Consider the following 24,510-nt stretch of genomic DNA (forward strand, 5'->3'; position numbering starts at 1 on the left):
AGCAACAGACCCCGTGTCAGGAGAAGGAACAGGGATATATCAGTAGAGGGTAAGGAATATAAAACATAAACATTTCTAAACCCATCAAAGAAACTGAACTAAGTTTCAAAGTAAAATGATTAGATGGGAGCTAAAAACATTTCTTTTAGAGTCTTCCAGTGCCTAAAAGGCTCCAGGAGACCTGGAGAGGGACTTTGGACAAGGGCCTGGAGTTACAGGACAAGGGGGAATGGCTTCCCACTGCCAGAGGGCAGGGATAGATGAAATACTGGAAAGAAATCCTCCTGTGAGGATGGGGAGGCCCTGGCACAGGGTGCCCAGATAAGCTGTGGCTGCCCCTGGATCCCTGGAAGTGTCCAAGGTAAGGCTGGATGGGGCTTGGAGCAATGTGGGCAAGTGGAAGGTGTCTCTGCCCATGGCAGGGGGCAGAGCAGGATGAGCTTTAAAGGTTCCAACCTAAACCATTCTGTGATTCTGAGATTTCACATTAGATTGGAGATTATTTTGTGAGGCACACACATTTATCAAACAATACAGAAAGTTTTGGTCCATTAATATCAAACTCTTCTAGAAAATAACAATGATGACAGTATTCGATGATGATACCACCACCACCACCAATGCCATTATTCTGAAGTACCTGCTAGCCATGTGCTGGTCCTTCACCCCAGGCTGATGGCTGATGTGCTCCATCATTCTTTAGTTCTTTCCAGCCAGGCTTGGAAAGTCTCTGGACCTATCAAAAAGATACACAAATAGATTTTTTTCGGGCAGATGACTGTTATCTAAAGTCTATTGTACTTGAAAACTATGGGCACAGAAGATGGTGTAGATGGCTGGCCACTCAACTCTGCAGTGGGAGTTCCAATAAGGATCTTCTGAAGTGCCCCTTATTAAGAGACTTTATAATTTGTCCAAATTGTTTTTTTTTAAATTATTTAAAGTGAGATTAAACATGTTTCGGCTGTTCTCCAGGGACACATTGGTTAACTCTACACCTGCTGTCCCAGGTATCCCCAGCCACGCTGCAGCACCATTCCATGACTCTCCTCTGGCCCACAGCAGGAGCTCAGCACAGCTCTGGCAGTGAGCAGCAGCCAGCAAAGAGGACACTGGCTGGGTGTGAACTAACACCACCTCCCCACGTGCTCCTTCATCTCTATTTAATGCAGAAGCCATCACAGTGTGTTCTGCTCACTGCCCACGGCCCCTGCCCCCATCTATAATGGATGGTGCATGAAGGTGGTGTGGGCAAACACCAGGCTGAGCTTCTAGAGAAATATTTATCTTGCTCTCTGCTGCCCTGAGGCCCAGGGAGACATCCTGGCCTCCATGATGCCAGCTGGGGACTGGTGCTTTTAGCCTCACAGATGCAGCCAGTATCAGATATCACCTCTCCCAGCTGGCTTGAGACAGGAGCCCCATTTTGCTGCAGGCTGTGTCTCACAGGTCCTTGTCCTGGCTGACATTTGGGAAAACAGTGGGCAGGAAGGGAAAGGGAAAAGAGGCAAACAATAAATTCCCCCTTGCTCTCCTCCTCCTGCTCCTCCACTGGTGCATTTTACCCTGCTGCAAGGAAGGAGCACCACAGCTCTTCCTGCCCTTTCCTGCATGGAGTGGAGCCTACAGCTACACAAACATCCCCAAACCCAAGCAAACCGTGGGATTCTTGGAGCTGTCCTGTGCAGGGCCAGGACATCAGTGACCCTTCCAACTCAGGACATTCTATGGTTCTGTATCTTTCCAAACTATTTCCTCACACCTTCCTTGGCCTCATCCAGCTCTCTGGGACCAACGTGCCCCATGGGACCGTGCTCTCTCCAGATGTGCAAACCAGAGCACAACAGCACAGCTGCCCAACTCCCCTTTCTTACCACCACGGCTCAGGGCAGGCTGCCGACGCTGCAGTGATGAACAGAGGCATCTCTCTTGCTGCAGCAGGAAGTTTTTCCTCCAGCCAGGCTCCCTGGGCCAGCCTGGTGTGTCAAGAATCAATGCCACAAGGCCCAGGGGAGGACAGGCAGCAGCTGGTGTGAGGGTGGGCATGAATTATGGATGTGCTGGCCTGCTTTGGGAGCAGAGAGCACCTCCCTCCACAGAAATGATGGCTTGTGCTCCACAGGCCTCACAGACACAGCACTGGACAAATCCTCACTGTGCTCGCTAAAACACAGAGCCCTGGGTGACACAGCCAGCAGGGCTGCAGTCTTCCTGAGGTCACCTGGGCTGCGGGGAAGCTCGTGGTGCTGTGGACATGTGTGGCAAGGAAGAGGAGAAACCCATCAGGGCAGCTGGCCATGGAATGGTTGCCCACACATCCAGTACCGGGCTCAAGGAGGAAGTTTGGCAGTGGTCAGGTTGTGCTCAGCACCTGGGACTCAGTTGGAAGTCACTGAGCTGCAGCCCCAGGGATGCTCTGGTGCCGTCCCTCCATCCTCCAGTGCAGGTGGTGCTGCTGAGAGCCAGCTTCTCTGAAGGAACAGGGAGGAAAAAGCAGAGTAGGGCACAGATACTATAAAAGATCAAACGCTCCCAGCATATCTCCAACAAAAAGTCAGAAACACTACAAAACTGCCTTGTTTTACTAAGGAAAAGCGGGTGCCAAGTGGTGGTGGGAATACTAGAAAGTTTAGCAGTCAGAGAAAATAAACCTGTTTTTTCTAATTTCCAGGTTGAAAAACAACAGTGCAAAGGAAAAGAATCGGCTCATTTGTCTTAAAAGATGTTTTCTATTACATACTAGGAACTATATATAGACACTTTATAAATACACATTATATTTCAATATATCTACATGCAACTTTATAAACATATAATACATATTTTATTATAATATATAAACATTGTACCTTTTTTTTATACACTCACACTTGTCTGTCACATTTCCCAGTTCCTTTCAAAGATCCATGGAAGGAGCTGGCAGACGGACTGTGTACATCCCAAAGGCTCCAAGTGCTCCTTTAGGATCCCTTCCAACCCATTGTGTCCCAGATCACCAGTGGCAAGGCCTGGGCTCCAATACTGCAGCCAGCAAACCCTGACATGCTCCAGATTGGTAAAGAGACACAACCAGCAAGGGAAACATCAGGGAGGAGCTCCAAAACCATTTATTGAAACAAAACCAATAAGAATTCACATGAATCCAAAGCTGGGCAAGCAGGAGGAGATATGAGCTTTGTCAGGTTTCTTAAAGGGTCACTGTGTTTCTGATCTTTTAAACAACCTCTTCATCCCATTCCACAGGATGCTGCTTTGGGATGGTTAGAAGCCGTATTTTCTTTCCACTGGAGTGGCATAAATCTGTCAACTTGTATTATATACACACATATGGGCTGTGGTTTGTTTTTTTTTTTTTTTTTTTTTTTCCTGTGGGAAGATATCACTCTCTCAGTACTTATAATTAAGTAGCATTATACTTATTTTATCTTGCTGAAATTTCTGGTTTTTAACTGAAAAAATTTGAGACTTGAAGTCTGAGGGTACCTGAGAGGCCAGCACCTAGAGAAAACCAGTTTAGCAGCCAATCTGGGCATGTCTCGAACAGTGCAGCAAAGCCCAGGCTGTTTGCTACAGGAGCTCTAACCTGGATCCCAAACACTAGGAACACCTGGGACACAGGGAAATCTGGGGTGGGGAAGGACCAGACACCGCCAAGAATACCATACAGGGCTCATTTTCCTTACAAAACAAGCAGTATCTGTACAACATGGCCACAGCCACAGGTGCCTGGCAGGGATGGCAGGAAGTTTAATACTAGAAGTGAAAACATTTTCTGTCTCTTTCTTTAGGACAGGCTTTCATGAGGCTGGTATCCACGCTGGATCACGCGTGTAAATTCAAAGCTTTGGTTGCACTCCTGGGCTGGCCTGCAACCACAACTCAGCTTGCTCTAGTGCCCTGGGAAATCTGTCCTCCAGCCCTGCTGCTGTCCCTCCCCAGGCCAGGGACACCAGCACAGGGAGCAGGATGGGGAGAAGTTGAGAAAAGGCCAAAAACCCCCAAGTGAGCCAAAACAACCAACATCAATAGCACCAGCAGGATGTGCACAGCAGTGGGGAATGTCTGTTATCTGCAGCTCAAAGGTAGCTCCTTCCCCAGAGAACAGTCCTGCTTTGTCCATTCCTGTCTCTCCTAGAGATAGAAGTCCCCCCTGGAGGCATGAGGGGGATCTGGCAGCGGAGGCTGGCAGGGCAGCGCCAGGCTTCCCCCCAGCACTGGGCAGTCTTGGGCCAGTCCCATGGGAGAGCTGTCCAAACCACAGGTGCTGCGGGGCTAGGAGAGAGAGAGAACAGTGGTGAGACACTTTGCAGGGGGTTATTAGCACTGTCTGGGCAGATTACCAGCACAGAGAACACTGTGCCCAGAGTAGAGCAAGGCCCTTACCCTGTGCCTGCCCTCCCGGCTCAGTGCAGAGGCGTGTCCCCCATGGGAATTCAGTGTCTCCGGAGGGCTGTCGATGCTCCCAAAGTGCCCTGCAGCTGGGCTGGGGAAAGGGTGCTGGGGCACGGAGGGAACTGGGCTCAGCTGCTTCTCGGGAATAAGCTGGTAAGAAGGGGGAAAACACCTGGGGTATGAAGCCATCTCTTCCAAGGAGTCCCCAGTGCCAGCAGCTTCCATGCTGCATAATCCATTCAGGTTCAAGTGCTGTGGAGGCATGCCGGGCCTGGGGCCCAAACAGCCCTGGGGCTGGGAGATCATGTCTTGGCTGAGGTCGTAAGTGCCAGGCTGAGCTGGAGACCCCAGGAGTGGGCAAACATAGTCCTGCCATGGGCTGGGGTGTGGAGAGGAGTTGGGGCTGGTGCCACACACCCCATTCATCAGCAAGTGACAGTGTTTCCACCGGCTGGGCAGTGCCACACAGTCCTGGCACTGGCTGGGCAGGGAGAAGGACTGATGGGCATCCTCCTGAGGGGGCTGCACAGCTGGGGAGGCTCCCTGCAGCAGCTGGGCCCCAGGTGGCTCCTGTGGGCAAGGGACTCCTGGGGCTGAGCTGGGGGCCCTGTCCCACGGGGTGCCCTGCGCTGGCTGGAGGAAATGGAGCACAGTCTCCTCCCCAGCTGGTCCCCACTGGGAGCCACTGGACAGCTCTTCCTGCTCAGCCAGCTCCGGGAGCAGCTCTGGCACAGCACTGAGGGGCAGCTCCCACAGCGGGACGGGGGGCTGGCCCAGGGCAGTGCTGGGCTGTCCTGCATGCTGTACCAGGTGGCACCTTGAGTCTTTGTTCTCTGTGTGGCATGGAGCAGTGCCTCCCTGTGGGCTGGGGGATGTACCCGGCAGGGGACAGACCTGCTGCTCTCCCTCATGCTCATCCACTGGGCGGCTGGGGACGTAGGATTGAAACTGGTTGCTGGCCAGGCTTTTGTTCAGAGACAGGGTCTCAGTGTGGTCTGGGTCCATACTGACCATCACCATTTTCTCATCCAGCAGCAGGAGCTCCAGGTCCTCAGCATTCAAGCCCAGGCCCTCCAAAGCACTGAAGAGCTCATTGGAACAGCTCTCATCACTCTTAATTGAGAGCGAGTCCATAGTGGCCAAGAGAGGATTCTCCTGCTGCAAATCCAGCAGCTTCTCTTGGAGGCTGTTGCCCCTTGAAGAAACTGGAGCTGTGCCCATACTCCAGGCATCCCCTCCTGCACCTGGGAAGGACACACTCCCGAGCTGGAAAGTGCTGCCAAAGGAAGGGTTCTGAGTGAGATCTGGGTGTGAGGCATACACTGCCTTGTCCTGTCGCATCACAGCGCCCAGCAGAGACTGAGGGCCAATGCCATTCTTCTGGGAGCATCCTACATGGCTGCGGGAGGGCTTCTTGGACTTCCTGGGTTTCCCTTTACTCTGGAAAAGGTCAGGGAAGCCCGGGAGAGGGTGAGTGCTTTGGTACAGAAGCGCCTCTCCTGTAGCAAAGGTAAAGGGAAGATGCATGGAACGCTTCCGAAGGTGCTCTCCTCCTTCTTCATCTCTGCAGGGCAAGAAGAGGACACTGTGGCTGATACCCCATGCACAAACCCATGCCACATGTGCTTCTGCCATGGGCAATTGTGATCCCTACAAGCCAAAGGCCCTTTGCCACAGCCAGCAGGCATTCACACAAACACACACACACACAAAACCCCCAAACAATCTGCAGCAAAACCACACATCACCCCTGTTGAGGGGTGGCCTTGCAGACAGGGATGTGGCTGAACAGCACCAAGCACAGAATCCCACAGCTGCTCCTTTAAAAGGCACAAGCAGCAACAACAAATCCAACATCCTGCCCTGCTCAGGACATCCCAGAGCCACGGAAAAAGCCAGGCTGTGCCCATGCCAGCCCCGGCACATACACGAGGGGTCTCTGTGTGACCACGATGTACTCGGGTTTGCCATTCTTGTAGACGAGCCGTGCGTTGGCCTGCACCCACTTCCAGCGGTTGTCCTTGGTCAGCAGCCGGAACACCGTCAGGCCGCTCTCCCCCGTCTTCATCACTGCCAGGAGGAAGCATAAGGGCTGTCACCATGGCACACTGCCCTTTCCAGCTGGAAACAGCGGCAGCATGGCTGGCAGGCATAGGGGACACCATGCAGGTGAACACCCCTCCCTCCACTCCACTCCAAGCTCCCTGCAGTGACAGGAGCAGCATAGCAAAGCATCCTGTGGGGAAAGAGCCACTGAGCTTAACAGAGCTGCCCCAGTCCCAGCCCACTCATCAGCACAAGTGACCAGGGAGGGGACTCTTACTCCTGATGTGGTTCTCGGCACAGTACAGCATGTCAGCAGCGTGGACAAACTGGTACCCGGTGCCACACATCCGCAGCTCTGCTTCGGTGTAGCCCAGGACGATCTTCCCCCTGTGAGACACAGAGAGCATACCCAGCTCAGAGGCAGGGCTAGGGTGGGATGTCAAGAATGGAGCACTGGAAGCTCTGCTGCTTACTTGGCATCACACGCCAAGGGGGTGAAGTCCAGCTTGTGCTTGGTCCTGAAGATCATGTTCTTGGTTCGGATCTGCAGGATGGACGGGGGCTGCAGGGGTGTGGATATGGCAAACAGAGCAAGCTGGGGGGGCAGTACAGAGCCATCTTCAGATCTTTTGTTCTGCCCATGAAGGAATTTCAGCCTGCCTTGAAGGTTTAAAGCCTAGGAAGAAAAGAAAAGCTCAGTGTCACGCAGAAAAGTGAGAAGGATGAGAGCTGCACAGAAAGCAAGACGTCTTTCTGCAGAGTTGGTGCAAATAGAATCATCGAATCACAGCGTGGTTTGGGTTTGGAATGACCTTAAGGGTCATCTCGTTCCAGTCCCCCACCATGGGCCAGGACACCTTCCACTATCCCAGGTTTCTCCAAGCCCCATCCAATCTGGCCTTGGACACTTCCAGGGATCCAGGGGCAATCACAGCTTCTCTGGGCACCCTGTGCTCTCCAGTCTAGAGAGAAGGAGGGATGACCATCTACTTGATCTTAAGACATGCTTTTAACAACAAAACCAAGCAAAACACAGGAAAGAAAAGCACTTTTGTTCAAGATTCAGCATTTCTGAGAGGAGAGGAACAAAACTCACAGGGAGATGCTGTACATACAAGCCAAACCTATGAAAAACGGGAATTCTCTTGCTGAGACAGGCAGGTGCTGCACGTGGCAGAAAGGAGCACGGGATCTCTGCAGGGGGTGGTTTTGGTAGTGGCATGAACCCCTGTGGTGAACGTGCCCCTCTCCTGCTGGGGAGGGTCTGTACTCACCAGGAAGCCGGAGGAATTATCCAGGAGGCAGCGAAAGCGGCACACAAAGCTCCTCTCCAGGAAGGAGGAGTTTTCTGGGGGCAGCTGATCTGGCTTGTATAGAACAGCAGAAGGGTCAAGACTCTTCCCCGCTGTGGAAGAGAGGGACTGAGAGAGGAACGAGCAAGGATTCACCCCAGTGAGGGTTGGAGGTCCCCAGCACTGGGCACTGCAGCAGTTTGCTGAGGGCAGCAACAGAAACTGGGGGGAGGCCACAACATTCGGATGAAGCTGTGGCCTGAGCCACATGGGTGCAAGTGGTGACAGTGAGCTGGGCTCCCCACATCCCTGGAGAACCACACGCCTTGTGCCACTCAGGATGGTAGCCTGCTTTTACCTGCTGGAGAAGGCTCACCCTCAGGAGCGCGTGGTGGGTCCAGGGCCCAGTGGAGGTTGCGCCTGAACTCCGGCTGGTCCTCGGTGTGGATCAGCTCAAAGACACTCTGGTGCATGACATCTGTCTAGAGGGGACATGCCAGCTGTGAGCTCTGCAGCCTGGCCACGGTGCCAGTTTTCACGTCCGGCCTGGGAACAGCCCATCACAGCCCCAGTTGGTTTTATCTTATCCAGTTTCCCTGGGGCTCAAATGGGTCCCTGGCTAAATGAGGTTGGAAACTTTCCCCCAGAACTGATGTTGGTGGGAACAGACAGCACATCTGGCTCTAAGGACCCCTTGCCCATGTTGGACCTGACTTCCTTCCCCACAGAAGCCTAAAGAGCCAACACAGCTTCCCTCTGACATCGCCATAACTCAAAATCCTAGTGCTGACTTAAGAAATGAGATAAAAACACGGATTTGGGAACAAAACAGCAGCAAGGCTACCCCATCTCTAGGCTGCTCCCAGGAGAACAACGGCCTGGGACTTGTTCCCTGTGCCCAGGTGGACAGGTCTCATCTACTGCAGGTGTTGGGGACAGCCAGCTGTGTGTGGGTGGCACCAAACCACAACAGCTGAAGGACTGCAGGTAAGTCCCACTTCCCTGTAAATCTGATCTAGTGCCCTCCAGGTCACCTGGGTGCCCAAAGTGCTGGAACCCTTTGGGATTTACCAGGATTTGAGCGGGTGCCCCAGGCAAACTGGTCAAGGAACCCCAGACATCTCACCACAGCCATGAACACCATGAAGGCACATCAACATGGCTGCTGGAAAGTATCTATGGAGCTGATGAAGTCCTTTGTCACCTACCAGTGACCACGTCTGCCAATATGGGGTCCAAATTCCCAAGACCAAGGAAAAACCCCAAACAGCTCCCTAGGACCCCGTGATCCCTTGCAGACAACTATTCTGCACCACCAAGGAAAAATCGATTCTCCACAACAAGTCAGAGTCTCACCAACCTGATGAAATCCTAGATAGTCCTGGATTGTATGCGAGGAGTAAAATATCAGCCCTTCTGATGTCACCACCAGCACGAAGCCATTGAGAGCCTGTAGGAGAGAGATCAGTAGGCACAGGCCACAATCACATCACTTTTCCAGCAGGACACTGGTCACCCAAAGTCTGGCCAGCAGGCAGCTGTGCCGCCACAGATGGCCTCTCCGAGGTCACACAGCTCTTCTATACAGCTGCCCCAGAATATCCTAATCCAGACTGATGGAAAACTGTCCTTCCATTCTGGGAGCATTCACTCAGACTCAGCTTTGGACATTTATCATCCTGTGGAGGGAGCAAATAAAAACCTCTGAACTGCTTGCAGGATGAAAGTGGACACCATCAGAAACTGGTCCATTCTGGTGGAAATGGGCCTTTCCAACAGCCCTGAGGGCCTTGGCAGCTGTGTGTGGCCATCCCAGGTTCCAGAGGAGTGGCTGGGTGAAGGACCATGGTGTGCCCGGACTGTCCATGGGCAAGGAGCAAGACCAAGGAAGGTGTTTACTTCCCTGCCTGCTCTCACCCCAAAATGGCCAGTGTTGAAAGGGCCTTAACAAGTGGAAATGGAAAAGCCACAAGCTAAAGCCTAAGGGTTTGGATTTGAAATTGCAGCAAAACCAATCTGATTTCTGAAAAGCCAATTTCTTCCAAAGCAGTAGGGAATTCAGGCTGAGTCTGGTGCCTGAGCTTGGGCAAAAACCACAGAATCCCTGGGTGACCCCAGAGCACATTTTCCTTTCTGCCAATACATCGCAGAATCATTTAGGCTGAAGAATCCCTCTAAGATCATCACCTCCAAGACCACTTCCTCTGGAGCACTACCTGGTTCATGCACAACCCACACTCCTTAGGGCTGAATGCTGTGCTCTGTTTTCACAAAATAAATACCCAAAGCTGCTGTGCCCGTGTGGGTTTGAAGCCCCAAGCCCTCCCCACAGAGAAGAGCAAATGCAGCCATTAATCTGAAGTCTCCATTGCATTTTTAATGTTACACACTTAGACATTTCACTGTTCACTGGCCCTTCCATCCACTCCTCAAGCTCCAGGATTGCAAAGTCCACATTCAAGGGAGCACTGGGCTTCCTGGCAGGAATGGGCTGAGCTGATCAGAGCCTCTGTCCTACTCAAGAGGGGCTCATTGCTACCGGTTTAATAAATTTGGCAAGTAATTTGAATGTTTTTCCTGAGCTAAAAACCCCACAGCTGGCAGGACAGGACACGTGAGAAGGGACTAGGGTGCTGGCTGATAGTGTCCTTTACACCTGGAGAAAACTAGAAGGGGCAGAGGAGCTTGCCTACAAGTTTGGGAGTGCAGCTCCTTTCCAGGAGCCCTGGCTTTCCATCCTTGGTCTCTGGCACCAGGAAGGAGCCCACAGGCAGGAGCCCACAGGCAGAACATTGCTGACACAGGCACTGGCAGGATCCAGGGAAGCATCCTGAAGTGCTGCAGGCACAGCACCAACCCTTGCAAGCCTCTGTGGCACAGAGCCCAGTGCTTTGGAGACCTCGTCAACCCCCTGCCAGGGCTGAGAGCAGCCCCACAGCAGTACTCCCTGAGCCCAGCTGGCAGACTTCACTCTGTGGCTCAGTGTCCCCAACTCTGAAAATCCCCAGAGTTACCCAGCAGACACCTTCAAGCCCATGGTGCTGCCCAAGAACAGAGGCAGTGAAACACCATGAAAATCATTGGTTTATCTTCCAAGAAGCTGAAGAGCTTTTACTGCCCTGACACCACCACATGGCCACCCCTCCCTAAGGGCAACAGATCCCCATGGGGACACTATGGCAGCACAAAGCAGGACCTCTCTGGAAGGCAGGGCTCCTGCAGTGTGGGCCCTGTGGCTTTTCAGAGCCAAAACCATCCTGCACCACTAACCTGGCAGGGAAGCCACTGCAGCCAGCCCTGGCCTGCTTTCCCCACTTCATAATGTACAGACATCAGCATTAATTAGGGCCCGGCATGTAGTCACAGCCAAGTCCAGCTATTGTTGCTGCCAACTCCTGTTTCATTGTCCAGGTCAGAGTTTCTCCCCCCTCTCCTTCCCTTTATTCCAGGCACAAATACTCTCTCTATTTACTGGGGTTGATCTCAGTGTGTGGGAATCTGCTGCAGAGGTTAATTAGTGCTACCAAATGCACTTTAACCCTTTGAGCAGCTTCAGAGGAGGACAGGGGAAGAATCAGAGCAGACCAAGAGACAAAGGATGTTTGGCCATCAGAGGTGACAGACCAGGTTGAAGTATGTTTATAAGTCTGGAGGAATGTTTCCTTGGGGGCACAGAGACAGATTCTGAGCTCCTGCCACATCCAGGGTAATACAGATAGACACAGAGAGCTGAAACAACTTTTCAGACCCAGTTTGGTACCTCTAAAAGGATGTTACCCAGCTGTGGGAGGAGCTCATGAGTGGGACATCAACCTCCAGCAAGCCCTGCTGAGCAGTTTTGGTACATTCTGAGGGAAAACTCTCAGGTCTCTGGTTATTAACTAGACTGGCCTCAGCCCTTCTCCCACCAGACACAGAGATCCTCAGCTCTCAGGCAGGACAGTAATTACACTTTGTGCTGAGTGAGCGTTTGGATGGGAGCTGGGGCTGCCCAGCATGCTCAGCCTGTGCTGGAGGACAGCCAGGCAGGCAAGGGACAGTGCCACAGCCTGTGCCCGGGTGCTGGGCAGGGGATGGCAGACCTCTGTCCTTGCAGGACCTTGTGATGCCAGAGCCTGACCTCTTCCCATTCTCTGCACAAAGGTTGGGGACAGAAGGTGACCTCCTGACATCTCTGAATAAATCGTGGCAGCTGCAGCATTACCAGCCTTTTCTCCAGCATCCCCAAAAGAGACCACTTGGGAAAAACAGAGCTCCTGAGATACACCCACCTACCCTGTGTTTCAGGAATGAGCACACGGCCCATCAGCATCTATCTGTTTGCTCAGTGTCACACATTACTTCCTCATAATCAGGGGAGATTTCCACGACATTCTCTTCTCTGTTTTCATGAGCAATATCTAGACAATATCCTTAAGTCAGGATCAGTGTGCCCATGCTGAAAACACCACTCAAACACCTTGCGCAGTTTGGTTCCCATGTTACACCTCTGGCACATTTACACATAAGGGCAGAGAAGCAGAAAAGATGAATCACCATGCCCAGAAATCCAGCAAGATGTTCCCTACATATGGACTATTCACAGATCGCAATTTTTTCCAGGAATAATGGGAAAAGCAGGGAAGAAGAAACACGATTTCTGTCCCAGGGACCTTTGGAGGTCTTAAACCTTTGCCCAGTGAGCTACACCACATGAAATCACAAATCACCTGCCATCAGCAACAGAACAGCCTGCTTTTGGTAAAACTCAAATGAGCTGGAAGATGGACAACAGGAAGATCCCATGAAGGCATTTGGGAGGACCACTAACCTGTAGGAGCAGCTCACCCTCTGGAACTGCTGCCAAGCCTGGAGCTGGTCCAGTTCCACAGGCTCCGTCCTTCTGGGCTTCTTTGGCAGCAGGATTCTTCAGAGCAACTGCACCAAGGAAAGGGAAGGGACATCAGTGCTGCAAGGATACATTGCTGTAACGGCTGGAATGCTGCAAAGCTGGACAGTCACGCGGTCGGAGCCCTTTGCTTTGCCCCTCACAAGAGCTGATTTTAACAGGATGTTTCCCCACCCTTCAAACACCCTCAACTGTTTCAGTCTGGGGTTTTTTTTTCCCCATTCCTTTTCCCCCCCTTTTAACAATCTACAAGTAAAAAGCAGTTAAATCCAGGGATCCTTAAAGCAGGTAGGCATCAGAGTCATAGAATTACGGAATTGTTAAAGCTGCAGAAAGATCATAGAGCACAACCATTCCCCAGCACTGCCAAGAACACCAGCAAACCATGCCTCCAACTGCCACAGGTCTTTTGAACACTTCCCAGGACAGTGAACCCATCACTGCCCTGGGAAGCCTGGTCTAATACCTGACTTCTTTTGTGAGGGGATTTTTCCCAATACCCAAACTAAACCTGCCCTGGCACAACTTGAGGCCATTTCCTCTCGCCCTATCCCTTGGTCCCTGGAAGCAGAGCCAAGCCCCCTCCTGTCAGGGAGCTGTGGAAAACAAGAACGTCCCTTCTGAGCCTCCTTTTCTCCAGGCTGACCTCCTTTCCCATCTCACTCAGCTGTCCCTCATCAGATTTGTGCTCCAGACCCTTCCCCAGCTCTGTTCCCTTCACTGGACGTGCTCCAGCCCCTCAATGTCTTTCTTGTTGTGAGGGGCCAAAATTGAACACAGGATTCAAGGTGCAGCCCCAGCAATGCCCAGCACAGGGGACAGTCACTGCCCTGGCCTTGTGGCCACACCATGGCCTTCCTGACCACCTGAGAGATGCTGGCCAACAGCAGCAGAAGTCTGCCCTACACATGAGGCATTGCAGCAAAGCCCAGGATGAGGAATGTGCCATTTTGAAGGACACAGCTCAGTCAGTGATGTCTCGTTACAGTTCAGCAACACAGTGGGTTTACTCAACCAAATTAAGGCAAGCTACAGCTCACAGTGGGAGAAAAACAACATGGAAAACACATGGATCCAGACACAGACACCCGAGATCTAACAGTGGTCGATGCATTATCCACACGCATGAGGGAATCTGTCACTCAGCTGAACTGAAAGATGTGCCTGTAAATTTTGTTCTATACTCCCCAAGAGAACGATTCCTGGGGATATTTTGATGTGGATAATAATTAAAGGGTAAGATGACAACAAGCCTGTGCATAACAGGCCTGTCCAGAGGAGCTCACAGGAAAGCTGGGAAGCCTCTTGCCAGCACCACGAGGACAGAGGACAACATTTGGCTGCTGGTAAACCAGCTGCTCCCACTGGGATCCAGGAGGAAAGGTGTGAAACACCAGCTGCGGCACCACTGTGGCCTTCCAGCGCAGAGGGAGCAAGAGCTCTCATGGATCTGCCTTTCCCAGCTCCTGGACTGCAGGGCTGCCAGGCTCAGAGGCTATGGGAGCATTAAGTAGACTCTGGAAGCAATTGGACAGCGAGTCAGAAGGCAACAGCCACCAGCACATGGACAAAGCCAGGCTCTGTAACAGGCTTTGCGCCCCCTGTGCTTTGCCAAAGCAGCTGCTGGAACTCAGCTCCTCCATCTGCACAGAGCTGATCCTGAAGGATCTCAGATGCTGCAAAAGGCGGATGTTCCAGAGTCAGGCTTTGGGGACAAAGAGCAGGTTTGTGCCAGCACCCTTCCAGCAACTCGATTTTCTGATTGCTGGGAGCAAAATGCAGGAGCTAAGCATGAATTATTCAAGGTCTCCAGTCCTCCTCTGTGAGCTCCCAGCCTGCTGTGCTGGGGGTGAGTGATAAAAATAAACTTGGCTGACAGAAGAGCAGCTAAAGCTGCTGCCCTCTGCTCAGGGTTCTGGTTTAATGGTTTGATATCGCCCCTGCAAATGGAAATCTTGATCCCAACCGCTGCCTACAGGCTTTGCTATCAGCATCTGGGCTGTGGAGCCAGAGGAGACATATTAACAACAGAGGACAGCCCACTGTCCTCCGTGGGGATGTCTGCCACCAAACAGGATCCAACCACCGGGGTGCGACGGATAGACCAGAATTCCCATGGAGGTTCCCCATGAACTTCACCAAATAGCGCCTTTTCCGTCCGAGTCACCCAAGGATCCCCAAAGAGGAGGGGCTCTTGGCTGCGGCCACACCAGGCTGGCATCCTGCCTGGTGTCCCCTGGCTTTGTGTGTCCATAAATAGCCCTGTGCAGCCCCTGGGGTCAGCAATTCAGCAGAACTGTCACAGCACATCAGGCTGACGGAGCAGAAGGAGGCGGATAACTGCCACATCCTCCCTGCTGAGTGCATCCCACCCGATGCTGGGCACCGGGAAAGGTGGGATACACACCAGGTACAGCACTCTCCTTCACCTAGGGCAGCAAGGCCAAGTGCAGCCTTTGCCCTCGCTGCATAACTGGGGACAGGCACTTGCAAGAAAAAAAGAGGAGAATAAAAAGGAGAGAACTGACTTTTCCTGGGCTCCCTCCCTGGCCACAGGTGTCACCTTTGTTGCTGGAGGGAGAAAGATGAGGAGACAGAAGCTAGTCATTTGAAAGCAGTGAGGCTTTCATAACTTTACTGCTATTTCTTCCAAGAAACAGCTCCTGCCAGGCCCTGCAAGCTATTTGGCCACAAAAAGCCTGTAGCTGAGAGGAAGAAAATCTCTCCCATATCTGGGGAGCAAGCTCCCTGCCCACACCTGCCTCCCCACAGGAGGAAGCTCCCTGCCCCGTGGTCATCCTCACACACAGTGCTCACCAGCTCTCTGCTGGCCCTGTGCTGTCACCAGGAGAACAGGAGGGGCCACCAGAGGTGGGTTTCCTCCCTCTATCTCCAGGTGCTTCCCAGCCTGGGAATCTGTTTCACGTGGTACTGCAGAGACACCTTGCTGCCTATCAGGGTTGCCAGTGAACTCCTGAACCCGCCAGGGCTTTGCAGACCTAGGAAATCTCTGCACCACCAAGCAGGAATTCACCTTTTAGAGAGGGTATCTCCCAGCCCCCTTCTCTCCACACAGCAAAAGCTTGGTGGGAGCAGGGTTTCCATCAGCCACTGACTGCGAAGGAGAAAAATTAAACAACTCGATCCCAAACCTGCTCCAGGTGTTGATGAAGAAGGAAACTAAACTGCTTCCTGACTCTTTAAGAGCTGCAGGAGAGGGCTGGGCCATCTGCATGGCCACTGTCAGTCTGAGCAGGTTCTGGAGAGGGGAAAGAGAAGGATATTGGTAATGGTGCTCCCTACAAGCCTTCTGCCAAACACGCCAGCATGTACCAGCCACTCTAGGGGAAGGATTGATTGATTTCTTAACAAGACTGCCTTTAATCCACTTCTCTTTTTCTGTCATTTGTGCCAATCCCCTGAAGAGCTGCCCTTACCTCATGGCAAAGTCTCTGCTCTCACAAGTGGATCTCCAGGTCTCCCTTTCCCACCCACTTGCCCAGCTTCCCCTTTCTCACTGGCAGAAGGACCTGCAGCTCTGCTGCTCGGTACACCCCCCTCACATCAAATAATCCCTCAACATTGTTTTTTACCTACCTTTTATTGCTAGTAAGAGAAAATATTGGAAATTTAGAAAACATCATGTAAACGGTGAGGGAAGTGGGCACAGGTTTGCCAATGCCAGGCCACAGAGCCATCTTCTCCCTGCCTTGCTGGACCATCAGTTGGGTTCTCATCAGCACTGCTCAAAGCCCATTTTCCAGCCACTGGCAAATACTTCCTGACTTCCCATTTGCTAATTCATAATGGATACCACTGTTTTACTTAACTTTGTACCTGCCAGAGCTCCCTGTTGGCAAAAATTTCATTAAACAAATGAATTATTTATCCCTGCCTGAATGATGCAGATACCTCACTTTCCAAGAACACTTGTGGTTAATAATGGATGGCCTCTTAAAAGATTTCACTGCACTTTTAGAAGCAAGGAGGCCTTTACTACATGTAGCTTTTGCTTGTGTCACCTGGGTCTCAAAGGGAGAAGCATGTTCAGGAGTTTAAACAAGGACAAAGATGACAAGAACCTGCCAGATTTTCCTTCTTCCTGCAGCATCATCAACTGTTTGAACCTTCCTTCTCCCACAGCTCCTCCCTCAGGAGCTTTAGCATCCATCATAGAACAGTTTGGATTGGAAGGAACCTTAAACACCAGCTGGTTCCACTCCCCTACTGTGGGACACCTTCCACTAGACCAGGAAGGATTATCCCAGCCCAAAGCCTCAGCATGGAGTTTCTTCCCGGCCCTGCTCCCCTGCCTGCCTTTGCAGGCGCCCTTGAGACAGTCCAGTTGCCTGAAGGTAGTGGAGCAGGCAGCCCCCAGGAGCCTGCTTTGAGCCCCAGGGAGCTCCAACAGCTTCCCACCAGCTGCTTTTCTGAGAGTCAGGGAAAAACACTCGGCAAGGAAAGCATACAGCAGGAAAACTGCCGACCTAAGGGAAGTCACAAGACTTCTCCACCTTAAATTGCTCCTCTGAGTTAGCTCATTGCTAGGTAATTAAGAGCACACGGTGATCACAGGACCAGGCTTTGTTTTTCTTAAACCAGCCCTTAGGCTTCACTGCTAACACCGTGCTTGAGGAGGGAGGGCACACAAATGAAGGGATGAGCAGCTTAGTCCCGCGTTAGTCCCAGGCACCCCATCTCGAGCCCTCATCCGTGAGCAGACGTTTCAGGGGCACAGTTTTATAGTCTATGATAATTATACAATTAAAAGCACTTTTCCTGACTGCAGCTCAGGCACCTCCTGGGCCACCATAGCTCCAGCAATAACAACTTGGGTTCATATCGCAGTTCAAAGGGTGAGGCTAAGCCCCGAGGCTGCAGATCGATCCTACAACAGCCACCAACGATTTAAAGAGGACTCAGGACTCTGGGACAATCCCCAAGTCCCCAGATTCCATAAGAGTGTTATCTTTTAAAGATACATGGGAGAGAAAATCTGCTTAAGTTTTGGATACGCGATCTTAAGCTTCCGTAAAGAACGGATCCATGCAGAGCTCAAACCCCCACAGAGCCCAGAACAACTCTCTGATCCACAGCCACAGACTTTTGCAGCCAACAAGCCCCTCTGGAGCCAAAAGTTTCTAAGGCCACAACAGGTGCCAGGGTATTTCCCCCTCTCCTCCCAGCCATCGATGCACCTGAGCTGCCCAGAGAGCCAGGCAGGATGCTGCACACAGGCAGAGGTGCATCTGCATCTCTGAGGATTCCCACTTCAAGACAGGGTTAGCCCATTGCTATGGGGTTCAAACATGCAGCTCCTGGCACCACAAACGGACCTTTTCCTACTGCTCTACCTACAGCTCATAAACCCTAGACTTGATTCAGAGCCATCAAGAGAAATCCCACAGGTCAATCACTGAACAGGCACAGGTCTGTGACAGGCATAGGGCAGCCTGGGGACACCCAGCTGGCCCCCTGGGGCAAGTGAGTGCCCAGCAGGGGCTACACACACCAGAAGGGCCAGGCCTGCTGTAGGAAGCACAGCTAGGATGAACTTCCCAGCACGCTGCAGGAACAAACTGCGAGCGACACTTCTCCAAAGTAAGCCCCTGGCCATTGTGACATCTGCCAGTTGACCTCCCACCAGCAGTTTGGGTGGCCCAAGCTACACAGATGGCATCTGACAGCCACATGACAAGGTGCCTTTGAGGCATCTTCTTTTTTTGAAAAGAAACCCTCACGAAGAGCAAGACAGGAAACCTTCCCCTGGAGCATCTTTCCTCTCTCTCCCTTTCCAGAAGGTGAGGGAGGTGGAAGAAACAGGTACCCCTCCTCCACTCCCAGCAGAGTGAGCAGAACAGGGAGGGATTAGAGGAGAGCAGCCCTGCCAGGCACCACCGGGATAAGCTGCTGGCACACAGCTGGTGTGACATGCTGTGCACCCCTCGGCACAGCCAGCTGACAGCAGCACATGGACAAGGGGACAGGGAGGTGCTCTGCAGTACAGTCCCACCTCGACTGAACCCCGTGAGCTGAAAGAGCCTCCAGCAGAGCAGGGAGGAAGGTCAGGGAATGAGAATTAAAAATATTTGTTTACCAAAGCAGGTAAGAAATAAGGCATTTGGGAGGACTGTTGTAGGGGAAGAGACCTGGATGAGAAAGGAGGAGGTACAAGCCTTTAAATCAGCTGGCACTCATGTTTGGATAGGACCCCCAGCTTGGAAGCCAGCCTGAGCTCCTTTTGGCCCTCCTGATCCTGGTGCTGGGTTCTGGTCGGTGCTGCCTCTCCAGCAGGATGGATGTCAGATGGGCTGGGTATACTCCTCCCTGGCAGGACACCTCTCCCAATGTTTCCATCCCTCCCATGATCCTGCTCCCCCCCTCCTGTGCTCACTTCTTTCACGGTAAGGAAGCACTTGTGTGAACTTGGGATTGGAAAGTCAGGCAGTGGGGGAAGGGAAAGGCACCTGGGAATCTCACAGAGGACAGTGGTGCCCCATCACAAAGGGAGTCTCTTCCATCTGCCATGGATCAGGAGGAGACCTTGGCTGAGATCCCTCCTCCTCCAGAGCTGCTGAACACACCTGGCACTGAGCTGCTTCCTGCTTTGTTAAACTGGAGACATCTGAGCGGAAAAAACTGAGTGGAATCAGTACATACACACACACACACACACACAGAGGATGCTTTTGTCCTTTGCTCTTCCAAAGCCCTGCAGAAAGCCACCAACCCAGCCCATCAGCCTCAGGAAGGGTTTGCTTGGGTAAATAACCCTGCTGAGCAAAGGCAGCGCTTGATGAGCTCTAAACCACTCCAAAGATTAAACAACAGAACAGTGAGCAGCCTTAAATCCTCTGATTCCTGTCACTGAACTGCAGGCCTTTAGTGGTGCCCCCACGCAGGCAGAGGGGCAGCAAGGACAGCTTCCCTTTGGGCTACATAAAGAATAAAAATCCTATCCCCAGGAAAAATGCATCCTTATAAAAATCAAAGACCTTTAAGCTCGTAAAACTGCCCCATGTATCAGCTATGCATAAACTGAGATGGTGAAGTAACATTAAAACCAATTAATATTAATAAATCAATAATTATTTATTTATTCTGGCAGGGGATGGGCTGGCATAAACCTGCTGGGTGAATTGCTGTCAGCGATCATGGGCAACACCTGAGACCTGCTCCAGCTGTTTCTCCTCACAATCCATGGAAGCACATCCCAGATTTTGTCTTTACTTTCCCTCAATCTTCTTTCAGGGACCACTCAAGCAGGGTGGATAGATACATAGATAGATGAGTCACTTAAGATCAATTATTTTGTTGATAAGCTTGCCCAGAGTTCCATTTAAGGATTCTTTTCAAACCACTATCGACTCAGCTCGGTCTGCAATCGCTACTTGCATCTGAAAGGCTGAAGCTTTCCTCCTCCCCTGCCACAAAGCTGTCCCACAGCCTCGGACAAACGGGAAATCGGTGCCATGGAATTAAACTAGATGGAATGACACCGGGAAAAAAAGACACCCAAAACAAACGAGGCAATCTCTGAAGAGTAAATTTCCTGAGGCGCAGCAAGGCAAACAACTCTCCCAGGCCATTTGTTTCCCAGCCCACTGTTATAAATGAATGTGCTGCCTAATTTTCTAATCAAAAACAAAAACCCAAACAAAATTAAATGTAGCAGCAAGTTTAATTTGAGCAGCTTAAAAGTTACAATAATTTGTTAATAGTAGATAATATTGGTTCTAAAAATAATATATAAGCAAATTTATACAGGGGGGTACATAAGCAGGACCTGTCCAGCCTCGTGTACGAATAAAAATAAAATTTTCATCACCACTCTTACCACCACCCCTTTTAGGGGGTCTTCCCCACCTTTGGGGGTCACAGGGAGGAAGGCTCTCATCTTCCCCACGTGTCCTTCCAATGAACCCACTGATTACACATGCATACTAGGCCTATATTATGTCAGTAAATACTATATATGCACATTCGAATAGTTTCTTGGTACACTAAGGCAATAAATTTATTTTAATTAACGTTTCTCTGGATTTTCCCCAGAACTTTCCTATCTCAGATAAATACATAGACACTGTTATCTTAAGTTTCTTCCTGTCTTCCGCTTTCTACTGAACATCTGCTGGAGAAGATGGGGGAGACCTCTCCCCTCCCTCTTCTCCTAAAAAAAAGTTACATTTTGAACTCCTGTTTTTAAAATATTAATTACTGTTTCAATTTGTCAGCACCAATCATACCCATTTATCACACCACCCATTTGCCAATCCTTTGAGCCGGGTTAAAAGAGAGTGGGGGAAAAGAAAAAAAAAAAAAAAGAAAAATAAAAGAAAGAAAGAAAATAAAAGGTGTCGTTTCTGTGGCCTCAAAACGCAACATTTTCGAGCCACTGCTAGTCCACCAGGAAAACCCAGGGATGCCTCAATGTCCTCCTGAGGGCTCCTCTTAATCACAATTTCAGCGCGGTGGAACGGTTCCCAAAAATAAAAGATTCCCAAAACCAAAAGGCTCCCAGATAAACTGTAAGCACATCACACGGAATTACCGCTCACTGCCAGCACAGTGAGTCTATAGTAATAGAGGGAAAAAAGTCACTTCCATGGAGAAACTCCCCAACCGGGAGGCACAAGGCTCTGCCTCACCCTCCCGCATAAACTGGAATTTTCTACTTCAGTGGAACCCACAAACAAAATCAACTTCATCCCTCCAGATCCCCTCGATCCCACGGCAGTGCCGGACGCAGCCCCAGCCTGGCAGCTGGAGACGGCACAGTGAAGAAATGTGGGCTAGAAAAGGGGGAAAAGCAATTCTAGGGGAAAGAAATCAAAATTCTGAGGGGTAAAAAGATGAAATTCTAAGGCAGGCAAAGAACAAAACATTCGGGAGTGGGGGAAACAAAATTCCAGGGGACCACATGAAAATTGCAGACAGGAAAGACACAAAATTCGAGGGGGTAAAACCCACCAGAATTTGAGGTGGGGAAAAAAAAATAGGGTGGGAAGGAGCCTCAAAATCCAAGGAGGGCGGCTGGGGGAGAAATCAACCCCAAAATTCAAGAGAACGCAAAACAAAACAAAACAAAAATCAACAAACCAAAAAACCCACAACCCAACAGCAAAATTAGAGGCGGAAGGAGGGAATCAATTTCAAGGGAAAAAAACCCAAAAACCCGAACAAACAAAAAAATCGACACTGTCAGAGACACAAACATTCGAGGGCGGAACACCCACACAATTGAAGTGGGGGAAAACCCATCAAAATTCCAGGGGGGAAATGCAAAATAGGGGAGGGGGGGGGGAATCCCACAAAAAGGAAGGAGGGATCGATTCGAAATTCCTGAAAGTGGGGAGAAAACCCCAGAAATTCTAGGGGGAAAAAAAACCAAAAAAACCAGCACGATTCTGGGAGGGGAAAGAAAGCAAGTTTTTGGTGAGGGAAACTCCGTAAAAATTCTGGGGAAAAAAAAAACCCAAACCCTAAAAATTTTAAGTGAAAAATATTCTGTGGAGGGAAACAAACCCACGAAGTATTTGGGGATGGGGGCAGGAATTGCCGAGGGATGCAACAACAGGTCGGGAGGGGGTGACACAGCTGCAGGAGGATGCAGCGGCGAGGGAGGAGGGGGACACCGTACAATTCCAGGCAGGAATTAGGAGCAGGGGGAAGCGCTAGGAACATCCCTTACCGCCGAAGAAGCTCCTGGCGCGCAGGAAGCCGGCGCTGAGGCGGAGCACCGACAGCTTGTCCAGCCCGGCCACCACGTCGGGCGGGAAGGGCAGCAGCCCCGCCAGCCGCTCCAGCTCCCGGTTCAGCCGCTCCCGGTGCCGCTTGGACGGGTTGGAGCCGCCGCCGCCGCCTTCGGCCGGGCCCGGCCGCATCCTGCCGGGCACAGCCGCGTTACCGGGGAAGGGGAACCCCCCCCGAGCCCTTCCCCGGCCCCCTCAGCCCCCTCGCCCTCACTCACGCCCGCGGCACCGGCTTCCTCCGCCTGCGCCCCGCGTACATGGCCCGGCCGGCAGCGCCCGGGCGCCGCGCCCTCAGGGAGAGAGGCAGCGAGAGCGGGAACGGCCCGCCCCCGGCCAGGGGGAGACGGGGATGGACGGGGAGATGGGGCGGCGGGGGATTGACGTGTGATGGAGCTGAGAAGGGATTTGGGGCTGAAGGGGGAGTGGGAGTTGATGGAGAGAAGGGGTGATGGGTGGGAAGGATGGGGGGGGTTAAGGAGGAGGTGAAGGGTGCTGGAGGGGGTTTGGGGTGTGAAAGGCGAGTGGAAGGAGTAGGGCGTGATGAGGAATGGGAGGGCTGAAGGGAGAGTTGGGGTGTGACAGGGCTGTGGGTGAGCAGGGAGCGATGAGCGGGTGGGGGTATGAGGGTGGTGATGGGGAGGTGGGGACTGCACCGGGGGTGCTCATGGCTCCAGCAATCCAGCTGGTGCTTTGCCTGGGCAAAGCACAGAGCGGCCTGCCGGATGCAGAAGGGCATGCAGATAAGGAAAGAGGCTGGTAAGAGGCAAATCCTGCGATGTGGAGTAAATCTTTATCACGCCAATGTCCTCCCCCACGTAATGGCTCAGCTACGAGCACTCTGTTCCCAAGTACGGGCGACGTTCACACATAAACTGAAGGTACCCATCTCGATGGGTGGGCCATTATTAATTAAACGACGCTCACTTGAAGACAGCTGCAACATCTCAGAAGCTGTCAAGGGTCCCCAAGTGTCTCGTAATGGACAATATTATCCAGGACCAAGCTCCCCGCCCCAGGGGAGGTACAGGGGATGTTCCCACGTAGCCTCAGCAGAACATTACCCCCATGGCCATGGTGTTTGTTGGACTCTTTCCTTTCACCAGTCGATGGATGTAGTCTGCACTCACCACCTTGGCAAGACACTGAAAGGACTTGAAGAGGACCAACGGAACATCACTGAAATCTTCAAAGCAGTGGTATTTTTTTCTGCGCAGTCTGCTTCCCTGTCACTTTCTCTCCACCCTCCTATCTTTTCTCTCTCTCCCTCTCACATTTACTGTTAAATAGAAATCCATACTATTGGCATATGGTGGTGTTTACACCTTACTTCGGCCAGAGACATCTCTGTAATAATTTTTAATTGTCGGATATTAACAACCATGTGTATCAATGCTGAGTGTAGCCCTTCCTGTGAGTCCCACAACCCCACAGGGCAGTTTGGGGGTTCAAAGGGGGGACACTGTCACGCCTCTGCTGCCGTGCGTGCCCACAGTAGCTGGGGACAGTGACAACAAGAGTGTCACACGCTCAGCACCAGGGCCACGCTTTTCCCAGCACATGCTCAGTCAAGGAGGAAATGAAGAGACATGGTTTCAGGTCAAAACAAACATCAGCACCATAAAAGCAAATCGCCTTTTAATACATCACCAAACACAGGGGTGAGGCTCCGGACAGCTCTTTTCTCCTCAGCACCTTCCGGCTGCCACCAGCAGCACAAAGGAATCATGGAGCGGAAAATGAGACGCTGCCACCAGAACAGACTTTATCTGCACAGCCACGAGGTACAGAGAGATCAGACACCAGTGACAGAGCACAGGGGGTTCTGTCACGGCCCCAAGCAGCAGTGCCCCCACCCCAAGGCCCATCTCTTGCAGCACTGGGAGCCCCTGGCACACCCCAGCACTTTCTCAGGTGCCAGAACAACAGAGGCCGGTGAGCAGAGTCCATCCTGATGCTTTTTGGATCTGGATCATGGCCAGTCAACTCCTTGCCCCATCCCAGGTGCTCCTTGAAGCCACCTTAGAGTGGTCCAGGATGTTTCAGCACTGCTCTGCTCCCAGCCTGCAGACAAGAGCTTGACCTTTCCCAGGCCCCATCAGCTGAGGCAAAGCTGGGCATGAAGGAAGAGACCCAGGGAGAT

The 24,510-nt window shown here is 51.8% G+C and overlaps 1 protein-coding gene across 1 annotated transcript; it reads right to left on the reverse strand.

Annotated features, from left to right (window-relative positions):
- Positions 1 to 3,338: 3,338 nt before the first annotated feature.
- On the reverse strand, positions 3,339 to 22,629 carry LOC136292928 (aryl hydrocarbon receptor-like). The gene is made up of 11 exons (XM_066189217.1): positions 22,589 to 22,629; positions 22,310 to 22,503; positions 12,541 to 12,647; positions 9,091 to 9,180; positions 8,089 to 8,212; positions 7,713 to 7,843; positions 6,912 to 7,114; positions 6,716 to 6,825; positions 6,321 to 6,462; positions 4,384 to 5,956; positions 3,339 to 4,272 (listed from the first exon to the last, which is right to left on the reverse strand). The coding sequence occupies exons 1-11, from the start codon at positions 22,627 to 22,629 to the stop codon at positions 4,132 to 4,134; spliced, it is 2,856 nt and encodes a 951-aa protein (XP_066045314.1). The 3' UTR covers positions 3,339 to 4,131.
- Between the last annotated feature and the right edge of the window lie 1,881 nt (positions 22,630 to 24,510).

The sequence above is a fragment of the Chamaea fasciata genome, unplaced genomic scaffold (assembly GCF_029207755.1).
Source record: "Chamaea fasciata isolate MVZ Bird 193981 ecotype frontalis unplaced genomic scaffold, bChaFas1.0.hap1 SCAF_8, whole genome shotgun sequence".
Classification (NCBI taxonomy): Eukaryota; Metazoa; Chordata; class Aves; order Passeriformes; family Sylviidae; genus Chamaea; species Chamaea fasciata.

Coding starts and splice junctions, on each gene's coding strand:
- LOC136292928 (XM_066189217.1), bottom strand. CDS start 22,629: ATGTACGCGGGGCGCAGGCGGAGGAAGCCGGTGCCGCGGGC. Junction 12,648..22,309: donor CGCCAGGAGCTTCTTCGGCG/GTAAGGGATGTT, acceptor TCCTTGGTGCAG/TTGCTCTGAAGAATCCTGCT. Junction 8,213..9,090: donor ACTATCTAGGATTTCATCAG/GTTGGTGAGACT, acceptor TGTCCCCTCTAG/ACAGATGTCATGCACCAGAG.